A 19,030-nucleotide genomic window follows, 5' to 3' on the forward strand; every position below is an offset into this window, starting at 1 on the left:
ACAGGTGACAGCCCACCTGCAGCTCCAGGCAGTGTCTCTGCTTCTCCGAGATCTGGCTCCGCAGGGCCTGCTTCTCTTTCCGCAGGTTCTCCAGAGACAACGTGGACCAGTCCAGCCTCAGCTCCTCGCACCGGGCCCTGAGCTGTGGGCACAGACCAGAGTCTCAGCAGCGGAAGGCAGGAGAGCCAGTCTCTCTGGGCAGTGCGCTAGAGCCAGGCTACAGCTGTGGCATGTGCTGTGTCCCACACAGCAAGGTGAGAAAGTTTGTGGGACACAGTACAGAGCCCCTGGTGAGATCAGGTACAGGGGGATCCTTGCCGAGCCCAGCAAGAGTGTGAAGGAGCAGACCCAAGTCCAACGCCTGGGAACTAAGTCAGCACACCTCTGGCTCCCCAGTGGGAGATCCTGCCCTCCACCCTGCCTGCGCACAGCCCCTGCACCACCCCCACATACATCCTGCTTGTGCACACACCAGCTGCACCCTCCTATACCTACACCCACACACCCACACACCCACCCACACACACACAGACACACACACACAGACACACACAGACAACACACACACACACACAGACACCCACACACCCACACACCCACCCACACACACACAGACACACACACACACACACACACACACACCAGCCGCAGGCTCTGGCTCCGCAGTTCACTGTTGTCCTTCTCCAGCTGCTCCGACTGCTCCCGCAGCTGCTGGTTGTGGGCAGAGATCTCCTTCTGGGCCTGAATTAGGTCATTGTAGGTCAGCGCCTTCACGCCCAACTGGGGATGCAGAGGACAAAGCAGGATGAGAGGAATCCCAGTGCACAGGGAACAAAGAGGACGATAACCACCCTGCAGCCCTGACCAGGGTACAGACGGGGTCGCCCTCTGCTTCCAGGGTGGCTAGCCATTCCATGTCAATCCTCCCGTAAGGACAAGGGAAGTCACCTCATCCAGCTTCTGCTGGAACAGTCTGTGGATCTCCTCCTTCTGGGCTTGGCAATGACCGAAGAGCTGCTGAGCGGTGCCCAGCAGCTGCGTGTTCTTCTCCTGCGAGGGGGGCAGAAGCAGGTGACCTCAGAGCCCCCGGGAAGCGGACAACTGCTGACACTAAGCAGCGCTCACCCACCTTCTCCTGGTCCAGCAGCTGCTGCAGGTTGGCCTTGTACTGCGGGGTCTTCGTGTAGGCCAGGAACTGGAGGTACTGGATTTTGAAGGACTCTGGAGGGACACGGCACAGCGAGTGAAGCAGGGCTGATGCCAGCACCCTTCCCTGGGAGGAGCAGGAGTGGCGGCCAGCAGACTCGTGGAGGGAGCTACCTGGGGCCTGGCCTGCTGGAGGGCCACCCTTCCTGTGACCCCCCTCCTCTTGTGCCCTGCACCCCGAGCGCAGATCCCTCCTCCAAGTAAGGGACCTGCCACCATCTCCTGTGGAGTGACTTGTTCTCCCCAGTACTGACGGTCACACATGTCCCCAGCTATGGCACAGGGTCCGAGGTGACTTGAGTCACTCTCCGCCATTCACAGGGCAACACCAGTCTCTTCCACACCGTCCAGCAGGCTTTACTGGGGCCCCACCACATCCACAGCTCCCGAGAACGGCTTCAAGAGCAGAGCCATAACCCACCTAGAAGCTTCTGTAATGCAGGCGGGGTGGGTGCCACCAGCAGCGGATTGGGGGAGTGGAGCTGCGTGCTCGGAGGTAGCTGGTAGAATGGGCTAGGAGGCGCCCTGTACGAATCTGCAGGAGAGAGGGTTCCCATCGGTCACCAACCATGGTCCTGTACTAGTACAGGCAACAAAGGCCTCACTCAGCGTGGCAAATCTGAGGCCTGACACAGCCATGGGATCCAGAATCCCGCCCAACCACTCCTGGTGTGTAGTCACAAGCCTGGTCCATGGCACAGAGCCCAGATGCAGACTCCAGTGGATGGGGACTCCGGAGGGCAGAGGGCAGGAGCCCAGAGCCACTGGGATGGGGACTCTGGAGGGCAGAGGGCAGGAGCCCAGAGCCACCGGGATGGGGACTCTGGAGGGCAGGAGAGAAAGAGGCTCACCCTGGGGTGAGGCTGGGGGTGGGGCTGCGGGCGGGGAGCGCAGGAGGTCCAGTGTGCTTTGGCTCTTCTTGGACTTGCGCTCAGCATTGGCAGCACTCATTTTCTTGGGCCGCCCGCGTTTCCGGCCAGCCATCTTCCTGCCTTTCTTGCTCAGCTTCTTCTTCCGGGCTTTGGAGGGAGATGGCTTTTTGACAGTGGCCACACCTGCCTTTTCTTCCTCAGCACCAGAGTCCTGGGGGACACAGGCGGGCAGTAAGGCCACAGCAGGAGCGCCCACAGGGACGCCCCTCTGGGCACCCTGTCTACCAGGCACGTGCAGGGGACGGCTCTCACCGCAGGGACCTCGGTGGCCGCGGCCTTGCTCTCCGGGACCTTGGTGGGGGTGGTGGCGTTGCTCTTGTTCTCCCGCTGCTGCCGTCGCCGCGCGGCCTCCTGCTCCTCCTGGAGGGAAGCAGGGACCCGCGTCAGGGACGGGCGGCGGGCTCCAGCTCCACCCAGAATCAACCAAACGTCCACAGACACCAACCTGGGCCCACAGCCCTAACGGGGAAGGCACGAGCCTGCCACTGCCATGGTGGTGCAGCCCAAGACTGCCCCGCTCTGGCAGCTGCGGAACCACGGGGCAGCGAGAGCACATGCCAGCCAGCATGGAGGCCCGACTGGCCCACTCGATAGCAGGATGGCTATCGCCCCTAAAGGGCCAGGCAAAGTCAAGCCACATGTTAGGGCCCCTGTCCTCTTGGCACAACATCACCACTGCTGACTTGAACCCAGCAGCTAGGCTGAGCTTCACGAGGTGCACACCTGCATGCATCTGGGGGAACTCAGCCGCTTGCTGAGAATACACACGACCTGTAAACTGTCTACACTCCTGTAACCCCATCAGCCCACCACTTCACCAAGCACCAGCAGGGAGACCACTGTACTCTGCTGTAGGTGACCACGTGAACAGACGTCTCCTCATGCCTCCCCAGGGAAAGTCGCCTGGTAGCCCAGCTCCATATGTCTCTGGGACAGACAAGCTAACGCCCAGCAGATGTGGCCAGAGAAGTGCCTGCCATGGAGCAGACTGCCCCGCCTTCCAGGGTGTGGAGACAGGCACCTCAACTGTCTGTGCATGAGGACACACAGCACGGGGTGACAACGGGGTGACAACGGACCTGCTGGAAACTGCAGGACCATCGTCCACAGGATGGACACTAAACCCACGACAGAGCTGAGGGCCTGCGGGGAGCCTGGGTTGGGCCTGGGGACCTTGGTCACACGTACCACCAGCACACATTCAGCCAGCCACCATGACCCTCATGAGTCACAGTTGGGAGAGATGCAAACTTACCCTGAGTTTTGGATTTTTCAGACTAGAAAAATAGTTTTCAAGCTAAAGAGAAGAGGAAAAGGCTTTGTTAGAAGCGAGCCCTGAGCATGGACACGGCAGCCGCACACAGATGGTGGGTCCCAGAGCTGCCAGGCACACCAGCGGACACCAAAGGAGGCACAGCCGGAGCGAATACGCAGCCCACGGCAGTCACCCCCCACCGCAAAGGACAGGAGCGCCGGGGACACCGGCTGCTGCTCTGGCCGTACAGAGGGAACTCGCGCCTCAGCTCGGGCGTCTTGAGGGCCTCTGCCCACAGCAGGAAGGCTCTCGGCTGACCAGGGAGGCCAGAGAACAAACAGCAGGACTGCCGAGACACGGCCTCAAGGACAGAGGAGAACGGAGCTAGGAGTGCGCACGGAAGGCTCTGGCAAGGAGGGGAGGCCACAAGGAACCACGAGGAGGAGGCCGGCCCACCCCTGGGGAAGGCCTCCGGATAGGATGCCAAAACTGCGATGGGCACCCACCCATTCATCAGGGAGACCAAGGCTGAGACCCCGGCCTGCGGGGCCCGGCCGCGGCTGCGGACACTCACTATGGTGCGGTCAATAGTGTGCAGGTAGTAGGAGACCGGCTTCCCAGTCCACGACACGGAGCCCTTCAGGGGCGACAGCTCCACCACACGCATGATGGTGCCGATGTCTGTGGAGGGGCAGCAAGTCAGGACTGCGCAGGAGGCCTGCACCCCACCCCAGGCTCCACAGCACCCCAAAGGCTGCCTAGCTGACCCAGGGGAGGAATAGCCTGGGGCCTGTCAGGAGCTCCGAGAGCAGCCACGTCAAAGCCAGGGTGCACCCGGCAAGCGGCCAGCCCAGGGAGGCCCCGGGAGGGCCGGCCACCTCTGCAGCGCCATGTCCACGAGGGGACGTGGGCGACACGTGGTGGACAGAGGCTGGGAAGCAACTAGCCGAGGACCCCCACTGCAGGGCCGAGCTCCGCCTGACTGGGCCGGGGAGCCGGGCAGCCTGGACGGCGCTGAGCGCGGGCGCAACTCACCACTCAGGTTCCTGCTGTTGATCCTGAAGTTGAGAGGGGCGAAGGGCTTGGAGGAGACGATCCTGCCACCTGCAACACAGGAGCCCGTCACCGCCCTGTGGGTACAGCCCACGGAGGCACGCACGGGCGCGGGTGGGGGTGGACACGGGCGCAGACCTCTGGTGCTCGACCCTGAGCCCGCAGCCACTGTGCTGACAACTGGGTGCCTGGTAAAGGGTGGCAGCGGGGCCCAGAACCAACACAGGCACAGGGAGGAGGGGCCAGGCAGCCGGGCCTGCCTGCAGCGCTCCCTCACAAAGGCCCGGGAAGAACCCCACAGGCGCGGAGGCTCACTGACCCCCGGTATTCCGGCAGCCGAGAGGACTGTCACGAGTCTGAAGACAAACCGGGCTATGCAGCGAGACCGCGGTTTCAAAGAGACAACAGAGAGAGATCCACAGAACAGAGCTGAGGGTCTGACCGGCTGCTGACTGGGACAGAGATCAGAACCAAGTCCCAGAGGCAGAAAGAGCCAAGCCAAACCACACAAAGATTCAAATCCGGGACAGCCACAAGAACAACCTTAAAACATGGTAGTCTAGTTTAGAGGCACACACCTTTAATCCCAGCCCAAGGCAGGGACGGGCAGACCTCTGAAAGTAGTCTAGCCTGGTCTACATAAAGAGTTCCGCCGGGCGGTGGTGGCGCACGCCTTTAATCCCAGCACTCGGGAGGCAGAGGCAGGCGGATCTCTGTGAGTTCGAGGCCAGCCTGGACTACCAAGTGAGTCCCAGGAAAGGCGCAAAGCTACACAGAGAAACCCTGTCTCGGAAAACCAAAAAAAAAAAAAAAAAAAAAGAGTTCCACAGCAGCCAGAGCAACATAGAGACCCTGCCTCAAAACCCATCCCAACTCTTGTGAATGGAGCAGATCCTTTTCCATACTGAAGAAGAGTGTAGGGTGGGAGGGGAGAATGAGACAGACTGTCACCAAGCCCAGGCTGGCTTTGAACTCCTTCTGCAGCCCAGGCCAGGCCAGGAGCTCGAAGCCTCATGCTAGACCAGGCCTGACCCCCATAGCCAGGGACAGCTAAATCAAGATTCAAGACTCCCCCCGCACAGTGGTGCGTGTCTGTAACCCCAGCACTTGGGGAGCTGAGATACCACTGTTTTGGGATAGCCTGAGCTACACAATGAGGCTCCCTTTTCAACACACGCACGCACGCACGCACGCACGCACGCACGCACGCACGCACGCACGCACACACACATCCGTGCACCAGCCCCTAGCCCCACTCCAAGTCCTGCTCTCTGAGTCCTGTCCACCAGCAAAGGCCCGGCCCGGCCCCAGCAGGCTCAGGTCCACGTCTCCAGTGTGCAGGAAAGCTGAAAGGCCACCGGCCAGTCTGGCCAGCACCCTGTGATCTTCCCTGGGCAGTGACGGAAATGACCTGCCACCGTGACCATGCAGAGGCGCAAGGGAAAAGCCTGGTCAGGAGAGGGCCAGAGGCCCAATCTGATCCCCATGAACACCCACAAGCGGGTGCTTTTGCTAGATAATTCTTTGTCCACTTGAAACCAACTCGGGCCATCTAGGAAAAGGGAACCTCAATTGAGAAAAACCGCCTCCAGCAGACTGACCTGCAGGAAGTCAGGGGGCACTGTCTTGACTGACAGGTGTGGGAGGGCCCAGCAAGAGGTCATGAGGAGAGCAGGAAAAGTAGCTGGGCGCTGAGTCTGAGGCGGTCGGCAGTAGAGACTGCTGCAGCCCTGCCGCCCTTCCGTGACGGAATGGGATCGGCTGTGTGAGGCGAGCACAGCCCTCCCTAACGCACAGGCCGCTTGGCTAATGTGGTGGTGTACACTGCGATCAAGTTCAAGGCCGGCGCTTGGGCTATGTGACTGAGTTTCAGACCAGCCTGGGTCTAGGCTAGAGCCTGTCTAGTGGGACCTTTTCTAAAACACAAATGAAGGGATGAAACAGAAATGAAAGTGAGGCGGGTGAGTCTCAGTGGGGAGTGTCTGCTGAGCACACAAGGCCCTGGCTTCACCCCCGCGCCCTACGTAAGTCACTCAAAGCACGGGGAGCTGAGGATCTGCCCCACGGCAGACACTCGTCACCTGTGACAGCAGACAGCTGCGGAGCGGGGAGAGATCGGGCTAAGAAGCCACAAGGTTCTACGCAAGGGGCGGTGTGCGCTCTACCACTTCTTCATCCTGAAGCTCCCCTCACCAAAGACCGGCAGGCACAAACACACGGGCCGGGCATCCTAAGCTCCCGAGCAAAGAGCCCTGGTACGGGTGCCTGGAGCAGGGGACTGCTCCTGAGCTGGGCCATCTCGGGCAGGCTGGGCACCGGGGCCCCTGCCGCCAAGCCCTCACATCTGCTGTTCCGCCCAGGAGTGGGAAAGGAGGGAGGGCGGGAAGCGGGTGGGGCCTGGGCCTCCATGCACTATGGGTCACGATAGGGAGGGTCACTGAGGACCGCCCCTGGAAGCCTGACGTAACTGCATGTTCCCCCGGAGAGGGTGGCGGCACCAGGCCTGTGGGCAGGAGGGCTGCGTTACCTTCCTTCATGTTTGCGAACCGCTCCTTCAGCTGGTGATCCACCTCAGGACCAAAGGCAAAGTTATTCACAAATATAACACTGCAAAACAATGTTCCAGTTCAGTAAACCTGAGGCTGTGCACATCGAGTCCCAGCCTGGACAGACTGCTGCCGGTCCCTGCCGGGGGCTGCCCCACCCCCGCCCACCCATCTGAGGTGAGCAGAGTAAGCAGGAAAGCAGGGGCAGGAGACAGACAGACACAAAATTCCCCTCGGAGGAGGCGGCAAGCTCTGGCTAAGTGCAGCACCAGGGGCCGACTCGGAATACTGGCACTTCTGAGATAAAGCGGCCTTCCTGGAAGCACTCCCTGGCCAGAGTCCAGGGAGGACCGCTCACGGAAGACAGGGTGGTCACAGGGCAGCAGCAAAGGGACACACTGACAAGCAGGCAGGTGCATGGCGGCAGGCAGGTGCATTGCGGGAGGCAGGCACCACCCCCAAGAGAAAACACCTCGATCCCGATAGACCCGACCCCATGGTGAGGACAGCACAGGACGCTCAAGGGGACCAGCACAGGGGCTACCGCACCCCACGTGAGACCACAGCCAGGCCGGCCCCCAGAGGAGGGGCTGGCACTCTTGAGGCAGCAGCCCCGCAGTCCCCTCCACGACAGCCACCCACATCTGCGGAGCCAGCATCCGAGGCCACAGCACAGGCAGCAGCACAGCCCACAGCCGGCCGTACCTCGTGTTGGCGATCCGTTCCCTCCACTCCTCTGAGAGGAAGTCACCTCGTTCCAGCTAAGGAAGAAAGGAACACGTTTACTCACAGGCTTGCTTGCTTCAAACCCAGTCCCCGCAGCTGCTGTGAGAGACATGGAATGAGCTGGATCTCAGGGTGGGGAGGTGACCGTGGACAGCCAGTGGACAGCTCTGCAGAGGGCAGGGCCTGAACCCCAGCAGGAAGCAGCACCCACTCGGGACAGACAAGAGGATGGTGTCGATCCAGGTGAGGAGTCACAGTGCCATCTGCTTGACCAGCCAACCCTCTCTGCACGCTAGACTGTGTCCCCAGAAAAGCAGCATCACACAGGCCATCTGCAGACTCTACAGACATGAATGCATCTCTGTAGCCAGGAAGCCACTGGACCAACCATCCTGTCACTTGTCATCATCTATGAGGGCTGTGCCTGAAGAAGAGGTCGCCTCTACGTAGCTTGCATTAGTCCATGTCTGCTGCACATCTGACCCAACCTGCGGCCTGCCCCTTGGTCCTCACTCTGTCAGCACTGATGTCACTGAGGCCAGAGTGTGTTGAAGGGAAACAGGTTTTTTTTTTCTTTTGTCTTTCTTGGTTTTTCTAGACAGGGTTTCTCTGTGTAGCCCTGGCTGTCCTGGATCTTGCTCTGTAGACCAGGCTGGGCTCGAACTCACAGAAATCCACCTGCCTAGGGAGTCCTGGGATTAAAGGTGTGCGCTACCACTGCCCAGTGGAAACAGCTTTTACCCTGAGTACCTGGAGCTATGACACTCGGAGACCCAAGCAATTTGGGTTTTGAGTTCTGCAGACCCCCCACCAGCTGTGGCACCAGGCATGAGCCCCAGGAAAAGAACAGTCCGCTCTACATGGAGATCATGGGATGGGAGGTTGTTTAGTTGTTGACAAAGCCCAAAAAGGCCGAGACATCCATGGACAGATGGACAGACGTATAGCATAGTCCATCCATGTGCTGGAAAGCTACTTGGCAATGAACGGGAGCAAAGAAAGATCCGATGCACAGCAGGCCACGCCAAGCGGTGCGGGACACCACGGCAGGCAAACCGGCTGACTAGAAGTGGATTATGAGTACCGGAGAAGAGGGAGACAGGGATGCCGACCACAGGTAATGGCAGAGGCCCACACTGGAGTCCCCGTGAGGCGTGGGAGTGACAGGATAACAGGGCCCCTGACTCCGCTCTGCTGTGCACCAGCCCAGCCTGGGGTGGGGACTTCAGCCGTCCTCCAAATGCAGCCAGCACCTGGTCTAGCAGCCTGGGCTCTGGGCTCCCGCTCTCCCCTAAGCTAAGCACTGCGGCATAGCCCATGCCGCCATCCCCCTGCAGCGTGTTCTGAGACTCCTAGGAGGAGCTCTGCTAGCCCTCATGTCCTCCCGGCTCTGTTGTGTGCTTCTGCTGCGGCCTCTGGAGCGCCGTCCAGGACAGGCCTCCCCCTGCAGCTGTGTCACGGGTGGAGCCGGCGTCGCTCGCTCCACTGCAGGCCCCAGTGCTGTCCTGGCCAACCAGGCCACCAGTCTGGGGGCCACTTAGCCATGCCATCTGCGTCTGTGACCAGGGACTCTCCAGTCCTGGCCATCTGGCCTGGGATGGAAGCCCAGGCCTGAAGCAAGGTGTCTACTGCTGTGCAGGAAATCTCCATACACCCCGCCCTGCGGGGAGCCCCGCAGACAGGAAGTCCCCGAAACCGAGCGGAGATGCTGAGCCCTCCCGCCGCAGGACCAGGAGCAGAAAGGACGGCGAGAGACGCGGTCACAGCAGCCGAGAGGGAGGCTCAGGTCTCCGGAGCCACCGGGAAGGGCGCGGTCCAGCCTGCCCTGCCGCCTGCGGGCTGCGCAGCGCCCTCCACGTTCCCGGCCTTGTGAGCCGCCCCGCATGCTGGGCTGGGTCTTGGGGATGCAGCTCAGTCATTTCTGCCCCCGGAAGTGACCCTGTAAAACTCCCGAGTTCTCCAGGCTGGGCTTTGTTGGTTCCCTATCTGGGGAATATTTGTTCACATCCCCAAGCAACAGTGTCACAGCTACACCCTCCCACACGGAAGAGGCAAGAGGGGAGGGGAGGGGCACAGAGCCTGAGCAGGGCCAGGAAAGGTCACCATGGATGAGCCCCAAGAGGCCATGGTCAGACACAGACTGAGCCAGTGCGAGAACCATCAGCTCGGTCTGGCGTGCACAAGAGCGGAGGTGCCGAGGTCTGTGGACACAGCCTCAGACACGCCCCACATGCCCCACGCGCACGCCTCGGCAGGACTGCCTGCCCATGGCGCACCTCGGCACAACCACCGCCTATGACAGGGATGCTTGGGCAAGTGCGGCCAGCATCTTGGGAGTCAGACTACTCTACCCTTTCCGGGGTCAGGGGTCAAAGGCCAGGTCCCTCTGAGAAGAGGAACTGCGCATAAAGCTCTACAGCCACGCTGCCAGGGTGATGGGAAGGCAGGGAACGGCAGGAGGCACCACAACAGAGGAGCAGGAGCCTGCCTGGCCCAGGCTTGCTGAGGGAGGCCCTGGAGAAGGGGAGGGACGGCCCGGCTCCAGCCAGCCACTGGAGGGAGCACGTCAGCAGAGCTGGCTGGCCTGGCCGCTGCGGCACTAGGCAGCTGGGGGCCAGGAAGAGCCGGTCCTCTGAGCTGTTTTTAGGCTCCCCTGGCTTTTCTCCTGGCGCTCAAGGGCAGAGGGCAGGCTCACGGCCTGCCAATCAAAGCTGCACCTCAGGCCAGGCAGGTGGCCGAAGCCTCCTGGACAAGGCTGGCGGTCACTCAAGGGGCTGTGGGAAGCCAGAGTGGACACAGAACGGCCAACAGTCGCTTTCTTATCCCTGCTGCCAGGGTGCTTCTGATGGTCCCCGAGCCCTCAAGAACTGCCCTTGGCCTTAGCCCTGAGGCCTCTTGGGCCCGACAGTGACACCAGCCAACATGACAAACACCAGCCACACCACACCTTAAACCACAGGCCAGGTCATCCAACAATGACAAGCTGAGAAAAAAGAAGAGGAAATAAAGGACCACCAGGAGGCCACTGGGGACCGGGCAGGGTCTTCCTGAAAGCTGTGCCCTCAGTCGAGATCTCTACGTGGGTGTGGAACCAACAGGCCCCACGAAAAGTGTGAAGAGTCATCACCACAGTTAATGAAGGAGGGCACAGAGTCTTGGGAACCAGGACCCATCTCCTGGGTCCCCGACACAGGTGTCAGGTGGGCCTCACTCCTAACAGATTCCCAAGACCCTCAAGAGACTTTCACCCAGAAAGCAGGCCTGAGCTGGGGTTACTGCAGGAAGGGGACAGACGCAGAGCAGGGCAGAGCCATGGCCAGTGTGGCCTGGCGCCCACAGCTCACAGGCACCACACAAAGTCACTGCAGACTGCCTCTCCCGGCCAGGCACAGGATGGCCTCCCCAATTAAGAACCCTAGGGCCCCAACCCTTAATGCCCCAAGCAATAGCGAGGGTGCAGCCCAGCGGGGCGCACTGGCCGGGCTGGAAGGCTGGGCTCGGTAGAGCTAAGCACTTACGGCCCACGGTCAGCACAGGCTGTCTAGGGATGGTGCCCGGGCCAGGGGAGCAGGGAAGGCAGAGCTCAGCTGGGCTCTGCAGCCAGCTCCAGAGACTGTGCCCCACAGAGGGCTAGGGTCACTGGTCAGGCTGACTGGGGTCACGAGAGGAGGGGAAAGGGGCTGGACTGGGATGGAGGCCGCGGGCATGGAGCGATGGCACTCACTGTGTATTCTGCATGCTTTTTTCCATACCATTTCATCCACTTCCTGAACTCTCGGTCCATGGTCTGAGGGAAAGAAAGCACACAGCCTGTTACACACTCAGGGAGGCCGAGGCGGGAGGGTCCACAGGCCTGCAGGATCACACTGGACAACACACTGGGAGCTGTCTACAGCAACACTGCTGTGCAACGCAGGGGGAGGGGGGCACCCACAGGGGCCATGGGACAGTCACAGGTTCCCAACCCTCCAACAGAGCCCAAGCTCATCCTCTGCAGCTCCAGCAAGAGCCTGAACCCCATCCCGGGAGGAACAGATTGAGGGCGCCCACAGGAAACGTGCGCCCTCTCAACTCCAGGAGGAGGTGGCCATGCTCGGCCAGCGGCAGGGCGTGCTCGTCATGAAGGTCTGCAGAGCCTGCCAGGGACACAGGCACTCTGCTGGGAGGTGCTGGCTGTCACAAACACAGAAACTCTTGGCCTGGAAGAGCCGCACCAGACACGGAAGCCCGAGGCAGCGTGCCCGAGTCTGCTCACCTCCGCGTACTTGGCTGGGATGTCCGCTTTCTCCACTCCGTAGTGATGTTTACAGTTGGTGGCAGCAGCAACCTGAAGGACAACCTGCCCCACACCTTCAGCCAGAGAGACACAGGTCAGAGTCTGGGAGGCCTCCACAGAGACCCAGTGGCCTCAGCCACATGACAATGTCCCTTGGCATCCGAGGAGGTCATCAACGGCACAGATCTCCCAGCAAAGGTGTCTGTGCCACTCCACTACCCACAATGCCATCTGTGAAGCTGCAGCCTAGGGACGGCCGCACAAGACTCGGCAGTCCCGGAAAGGCGCGTCTTCACCTAAGTCACCCCTGGTCCTGCTGGGCTACACAGCCATAGCCATCAGGCCAGCGAGCGAGCGCCCTGACCTAACGGATCTGCTAGAGGACGAGAACAAGGCGACAAGTTCAGAGGCTCTGAAGACGAACCCCTCCACGCGGCAGCGCAGTTCCACGTTTCGGATGGCACACGCGCGCCGCCTGACTGTCTACAGGGCAGTGTTTTCCACTAACGCAGCTCAGGAGCACAGGGCAGAGAAGCCCTCAGGAGGCACAGGGCCTGGCCAGGAGGTGCCCTCCACAGCTGGGTGGAGAGTGAGTCGCAAAGCTGCAGTGCCTTGGGGAGGGCTCTGGGAGGTCAGGGACCCAGAGGGCTCGACCTTCAGGACTGGACCAGCAGCTTCGAAAGAGCTGCAGGGAGTAGCCGGGCCTTTTCCAGCCTCTACCTCACCCCCATGAGGTACAGGAGATAAGCCCTGTGCTGGGCAGTTTTATGTCAACCTGACACAAGCTAGAGTCATCCGAGAGGAGAGAGCCTCTACTGAGAAAATGCTCCCAGAAGATCAGGTTGCAGGCAGGCTTAGGGCACTGGGCATTCTCATTCTCATTCTCTCTCATTCTCATTCTCATTCTCATTCTCTCTCTCTCTCTCTGTCTCTCTCTCTCTCTCTTTTTTTTGTGGTCTTTTGTCTTTTTGGTTTTTCAAAACAGGGTTTCTCTGTGCAGCCCTGGCTGTCCTGGAACTTGCTCTGTAGACCAGGCTGGCCTCGAACTCACAGAGATCCACCTGCCTCTGCCTCCTAAGGCCTAGGATTAAAGGCATACACCATCACACCTGGCATATGTTCATAATTAGTGATTGATGGCCCCACTGTGGGCGGGGCCACCCCTGGGCTGTGGTCCTGGGTTCTGTAAGAAAGCAGGCTGAGACATGGGAACAAGCAGTCAGCAGCTCCGTCCATGGACTCTGCATCAGCTCCTGCTCCGGGGTCCTGCCCTGCTTGAGTTCCTGTCCTGACTCCTTCAGTGACGAACAGTGATGTGGAAGTGTGAGCCGAATAAACCCTTGCCTCCCTGACTCCCTTTAGGTCATGGTGTTTCATCACAGCAATTGAAACCCTAAGTAAGTCTTGCCCCAAGAAAAGCAGACACCATCAGATCCACCACAGCCAACCAGGCAGGCAGCCCCGGGCTCTGGGGAGTCCTGAGCAGGAGCATTGGTGGCTCAAGCAGGTCCTCCCTGAGAAGCCAGCCCCTTGAGCTGCACTGAGTGCCAAGGACAGCTCGAGGGTCGCACTACAAGACACTCACCACTGCCCAGGTCTACAAACAGGTCGTCCTCGGTCATCTTGATCTCGTCGATCATCTGGGCGACCAGGTCGAAGGAGGTCTCCCCGTACACCTCCGGGGAGAAGGGCTCGTAGTTGTTGAGCTTCTCGGGGTCGGTCACGGAGTGGTTGTACACCTGCTGCAGGATGTGCCGCAGGAGCCCATTGGATGGCCGAGTGTTCAGCTTCATGGGCTGCGTGGTGCCCTTCCACTGGGGACAAGAATGGACATGACCACAGCAGCCAGCAGCACCTGCCTGACCCCCAAAACTTGAGAGGCTGAGCAGGGAGAACACTGTCAGTCCAAGGCCAGCCTGGACTACACAGTAAGATCCTGTACCAAAACCCAAAAGGTCCCCAGGTGAGGTGGCGCACACCTTTAATGCCAGCACTGGGGAAGCAGAAGCAGGCGGATCCCTGAGTGTGAGGCTATCCTGGTCTCTAGATCCAGATCCAGGACAGCCAGGGCTACACAGAGAAACCCTGTCTCAAAATAAACAAACACAAAAAGTGGGGCCTGGAGTGTGGCTCGGTGGTAAAGAGCCTACTGGGTGATTCCCAAAGACCACAGACAAAATAACACAGCACTGTGGGTGCTCCTCCAAGTGCACAGGGCCGGCTTTGGCACGCTAGGCTTCTGTGTCTGACCCTCTGTGGTGAGGGACTCTGCACCCTAGTCATCTTGCCCGAGGATCAGCCAGCCAGCCACGAGATTAGACATAAGGTCAGGCAGTGGTGGCGCACACCCGTAATCCTGTCACTCGGGATCTGTGCCTTTGCTCGGGAAGCGCACGCGCCTGTAATCCGGGAGCGGTGTCTGCACAGAGCAAGGTGCACGAGGCGTGAGGAGACAGGAGCTCGCTCTTTTTAGCTGAGGATGTTGTAAACACTAGTGGCTGCTGTTCTGCTTCTCTGATCTTGCAGCATTCCTCTGATACCCGGCTCGGGTTGTTTTTTTGTTTGGTTGTTCGAGACAGGGTTTCTCTGTGTAGCTTTGCGCCTTTTCCTGGAACTCACTCTGTAGCCCAGGCTGGCCTCAAACTCAGAGATCCGCCTGCCTCTGCCTCCTGAGTGCTGGGATTAAAGGCGGGCACCACCACCGCCTGGCGGCTGGGTGGGTGGGGTATTAAAAGACCATCTAGATTCCAACAACACCCCTCCACACCAACGCAGGCCCTCCATTTAGGTTACTCACATGAAGGTGAACTCTGACTGGACCTTATAAGCCTCCTGGCCTAAGCCCAGCCCCAGGGTCCCAGGATCCACTCCAGGCTCCCTGGCAGGTATGTATCCTCCCAGAACAGACCTCAGACTCTCTAGCCTTGGGACGGGGTCTTTAACTCAAGTTCACAAGGAGAGAAACGGTCTTAAAGAGCTGCGGACCCCCATGGCAGTGCCAGGCTGGCCCTGTGAGTACACCCTGCACACCCTGGCACTCACTCACTACTCATCTGAGATACCAAATGGGAGGAGGGACTCCCTCGGGGAGAAGGGCTCAACCCCTTAGTCTCATGGCGTGGACACTGCCGGCCACAGCACCGGGACAAGACGCGACAGGGCAGGACAGGACAGCCCTGCTGAAGGGGCCGGGCCCCAAGCCTCTCGCTGCCCCACGGGAGCCCTAGTGAGCTGCTTCAGCTGGTGTCCCCATGGCACAGTGATGACGGCAGGACCGATGCCCAAGGGCCATCACTGAAGAGCTGCACGAGCGAGCGTCTCAGCTCCAAGAGCCACGAAGCCACGCTGTGCCAGCCCAGCGTCTCCACGGCCACGGCTTCCACAGGAGCGCTCCCACACCACAGAACCCACAACGGCCAACGCCTGCTAAGAGCTCCAATGCCGGAGATCCCTGTGCCTTCTAGAAAGACCACTCGGGGTGCTCAGCGGCCGAGCTCTGCGGTCTGCACCCAGCTGGTCAGCTTAGGTGGGCAGGCGGAAGACAGCGTCAGGAGGCCCTGTTGTGAGCAATGCACCCCTCACACAGGAGCAGACTAAAGCATGTCAGAGTTCCGACAGGCGCTGGCTGCCCGCACCCCTGCTGCAGCACAAAGGGATGGCAGAGATGCACTGACCCCAGTTCCTCGCTTCACATGCTGCCACCGACGCCCCAGCCTCCCCACGCCAACCGCCCTCCCCGGCACTCTCTCACAGCCACCAGGAGCTCCTGGTGCTGGTCTGCCTGGGGCCTGCAGCCAGCACCATGCACGCCCACTGGGAGCGGACAGCCGTGCAAGTGGGGAGCCACCTACCAGCTGGTGGATGCTGTCGATGGCTCGGTTGTACTTGTCACACAGCCTCTGCATGCTTTCGAAACTGAGAGAGAAAGGCGGGTGTGTCAGTGGGCTGCAATGTACCCAGCTTTCACAGATGCAGAGGGCTGGGCCAAGCCTCCAGGGAGGCTTGGGATTCCAGAACCACCTACACAGCAGGCCGCCAGAGGCTGCACCCTGCGACAGTGTCTGGCCCAGTCTGGCCCGGTCTGCATCCACTGCCTGCTCCATGAGCAGAGCACGTCACCATGAGGAGGAGCTCGGGAACAAGCTACGACAGAGACTGGGCTAGGGCTGGGGAGATGGCTCAGCAACTGAAATGCCTGCCGCCAAGTATGAGGTCCTGAGTTCGAGTCCTCAGAATCCACACAAGGCTGGACGGGGGCAGACATCTGTGGTCCCCAGGCGTCAGACAGAAGGGGTGGGGTTAGCATGTGCAGGGGGAACAAGGGACTGTCTCAAATGAGGTGGAAGGTGGACAGCAACCAGGTTTCCCGGTCCCCAGGAGGGCCAGAGGCCCCGTCCCCTTCCTACATAGCCCTGCTTCAGAGCAGAAACCCCCGTGTCCAGCCCTCTCAACTGTAAGGACCACGAGAGAAAGCTGGCCCACACTCAGCCCTAACCTAACGAGTGCCAGGCAGCCAGGGCTACACTGGGAGTCCATCTCCAATAAGAAAAGAAAGCAGAATTGGGGCTGAAGAGGTTGCTCAGTGGTTAGAGCACTGGCTGCTCTCTCAGAGGACCGGGGTTGTGTTCTCAGCACTCACAGTGGTTCACCACCATCTGTACCTCCAGCTCCAGGGGATCCAACTCCCTCTTCTGGCCCTTGTGGGGCACTGCTCACACATGGTACACAGACATACAAGCAGGCCAATGTTCACACTCAAAAATAAAAATAAATGAAATATTTTTTTCTTTTTCCTTTCTTCCTTTTTTTCTTTTTGTTTTTGGTTTTCCGAGACAGGGTTTCTCTGTGTAGCTTTGGTGCCTGTCCTGGATCTCACTCTATAGCCCAGGCTGGCCTCGAACTCACAGGGATCCCACCTGGCTCTGCCTCCCGAGGGCTGGGATTAAAGGCGTGCGACCACCACCACCACCACCACCACCACCGCCACCGCCCGGCCAAATACAATCTTTTAAAGAGCAACAAGCAGAGACAGTGCCAAGGAGTGTGTGGGCAGTGGCGCCCGCCAGCCTCTGTACGCCAGGTCAGGAATCTGTAGCTCCCGAGACAGGCATGGGGCAGGACGGCTCAATTAGGGAAGACTCCTGGGCACTATGAGTGCCAGGTGAGGAACCTGCCTGGTGCCATCATAAAGGCAGGAGCCATGATGCTTCACTGTTAAAAATGTCTCTATTTACTCTAAGAGCTGAGCTGCTCTGCTTCCTGGAACCTGACCTTTCCCAACCCATGACCTTGGTTTAGGGTTTTTTTGTGTGTGTGATTTTTTTTTTTTTTTTTGGTTTGTTTTTTTAGAATGCTCTGACCCTCCCTGATCACATGTTGATCACAATGATGATGGTTCTTAAGGTCTCTTTATAGTTCCTTATGGCCCCATTGTCTCCCTTCTGTAAAACTACAAGTGATTGTACTTCTTAAAAGGGGCCCAAGAGGTGGATCCAGGGATGCTCTCTTTAACCTGACTTAGGAGGCAGCTGCTGGCCAGCTCTTGGGTGCACCCCAACAAAAATCTTATTCTCGCCGTTGAGATTAACCCAGGCAGAAGCGGCACGGTTCTGGGGACCCGGGACCACTCTACTCCTTGCACGCCCAGGGAGGTTCGAAATGTCCAGAGCCCATAGGGAGCCCCAGACTGGGGGAAGGGGCTCTGTGGCACTAACACACACAACAACTTCCTCCCCGTGTGAGGTAGTCACGTGATGCCCTAGCACCCCAGCATGCTCGGGAGGGACCCCGGCCAGCAGCAGCCCCAGGCAGAAGCGAGGCTTCCCTGAACTGAAGGTGCTGAGGAGAAGTCATCGCAGCATGCGGAGGCCACACACAAGCCAAGCCCGAGCTACTGAGGGGCTGGGTCCCGGAGCCCACACGTCTGAGGTCAGGTTAAGTGAGTCAAGAAGGCCAACACTCCATCAACAGGGCCCAGGTCCACATGCCCGGCCCTGGCTGCGTTCCTCGCACGGCCAGAGTAAAGTCCCGGAGGAGCTGCTAGGCTATGAACTCAAAGGCAGGGAGACAGGGTCACCCCAGCTCCACAGGGACAGAGGCTCCTGCCCTGGCCCCCTGGCTGCCCCTGTCCTTACACAGCGGAAAGGCAGGCTTCTGTGCCCTGTGGGTCCAGAGAGGGGACCTGCAACACAGGAGCTCACACCAGACGCCAGTCATGGGGGACAGAGGCCACCCAGGGCACTGGCCCAGGGTCACCAAGGCTGACCAGCATCAGGAGCCCTTTCTAGTGATGAGGTCAGGGGTCAAGCAAAGCTTTGCAGGCAGAGTCCAGAAGGAGCAGGCTCTGAGCAGGAGGTAAACAAACCCTCTCGTCAACATTCGTCAACATTCCAGGGATACCGTCTCTTCTCCACCCACTCAGTCCAGGAGCAGAGATGCTGGGAGGGACAGAGACCCTACCGCCTCACCCACACCTACCCAGTCAGAGCCAAGGGCTCCCCCACCAGCCCTGCTCCTTTCCTATGCACCAATTCTAGGTTGTTCAGAGTGGAGTTCCCAGGGATGGCCTCACTCCACCATCAGACAGACTTTTCTGGAAGCTTTACACAGATGCCTGGCAGGGTGTGGACCATCAGGCGGTGAGCCAAGAGCCCCCTCACTCCCGTCCTGCTCACCTTTTGGTGTCATAGTCGATGAGAACGTAGTTCTCCATGGCCAGCTTGAGATCCGGGATTTCCTCACAGACCCACCTGAAATGGAACGAACACACAGCTTCTGCTGGTCTAAGCCCTACTCTGGGGGGCAGCAGGGGGTGCTGCATACTGTGAAACGACAAGCTACTGAGAAATCACATGGATTTTACGAGGCCAAGGTCAAACAGTGCTGGGATGTGGAAAAGAACCACATTCATGTGTTATGGTAAAAAGTAAAATATCGGCCAGGCTTGGGGGCACACACCAGTCATCCCAGCAATGGTGGGTGGGCTGAGGCACGAAGACTCCAAATTCTAGGCTAGACTGGGCTCCAATAATGGGGC

The 19,030-nt window shown here is 59.6% G+C and overlaps 1 protein-coding gene across 9 annotated transcripts in view; it reads right to left on the minus strand.

Moving 5' to 3' along the window:
• Positions 1-19,030, minus strand: part of Dot1l (DOT1 like histone lysine methyltransferase) — a 41,730-nt gene that overhangs the window by 9,359 nt on the left and 13,341 nt on the right. For 8 of the 9 annotated variants that reach the window (XR_013047031.1, XR_013047032.1, XR_013047030.1 and 5 more), the window contains exons 3-19: positions 18,669-18,743; positions 15,846-15,909; positions 13,580-13,808; positions 11,974-12,068; positions 11,443-11,505; positions 7,698-7,753; positions 6,974-7,053; positions 4,429-4,497; positions 3,968-4,074; positions 3,394-3,435; positions 2,391-2,498; positions 2,058-2,289; positions 1,628-1,741; positions 1,130-1,221; positions 949-1,050; positions 643-780; positions 17-142 (exon numbers count right to left, since the gene is read on the minus strand). Coding sequence is in view for 6 of the 9 variants with exons in the window: in XM_076558839.1 (XP_076414954.1) it covers positions 17-142; positions 643-780; positions 949-1,050; positions 1,130-1,221; positions 1,628-1,741; positions 2,058-2,289; positions 2,391-2,498; positions 3,394-3,435; positions 3,968-4,074; positions 4,429-4,497; positions 6,974-7,053; positions 7,698-7,753; positions 11,443-11,505; positions 11,974-12,068; positions 13,580-13,808; positions 15,846-15,909; positions 18,669-18,743 (1,792 nt within the window). In the remaining 3 variants the exon portion in view is untranslated. Of the gene's footprint in view, positions 1-16; positions 143-642; positions 781-948; positions 1,051-1,129; positions 1,222-1,627; positions 1,742-2,057; positions 2,290-2,390; positions 2,499-3,393; positions 3,436-3,967; positions 4,075-4,428; positions 4,498-6,973; positions 7,054-7,697; positions 7,754-11,442; positions 11,506-11,973; positions 12,070-13,579; positions 13,809-15,845; positions 15,910-18,668; positions 18,744-19,030 lie in introns of those variants that run through there. The other variant, XM_076558843.1, reaches the window with a different exon arrangement.

Source organism: Peromyscus maniculatus, chromosome 22, assembly GCF_049852395.1.
Source record: "Peromyscus maniculatus bairdii isolate BWxNUB_F1_BW_parent chromosome 22, HU_Pman_BW_mat_3.1, whole genome shotgun sequence".
Lineage (NCBI taxonomy): Eukaryota > Metazoa > Chordata > Mammalia > Rodentia > Cricetidae > Peromyscus > Peromyscus maniculatus.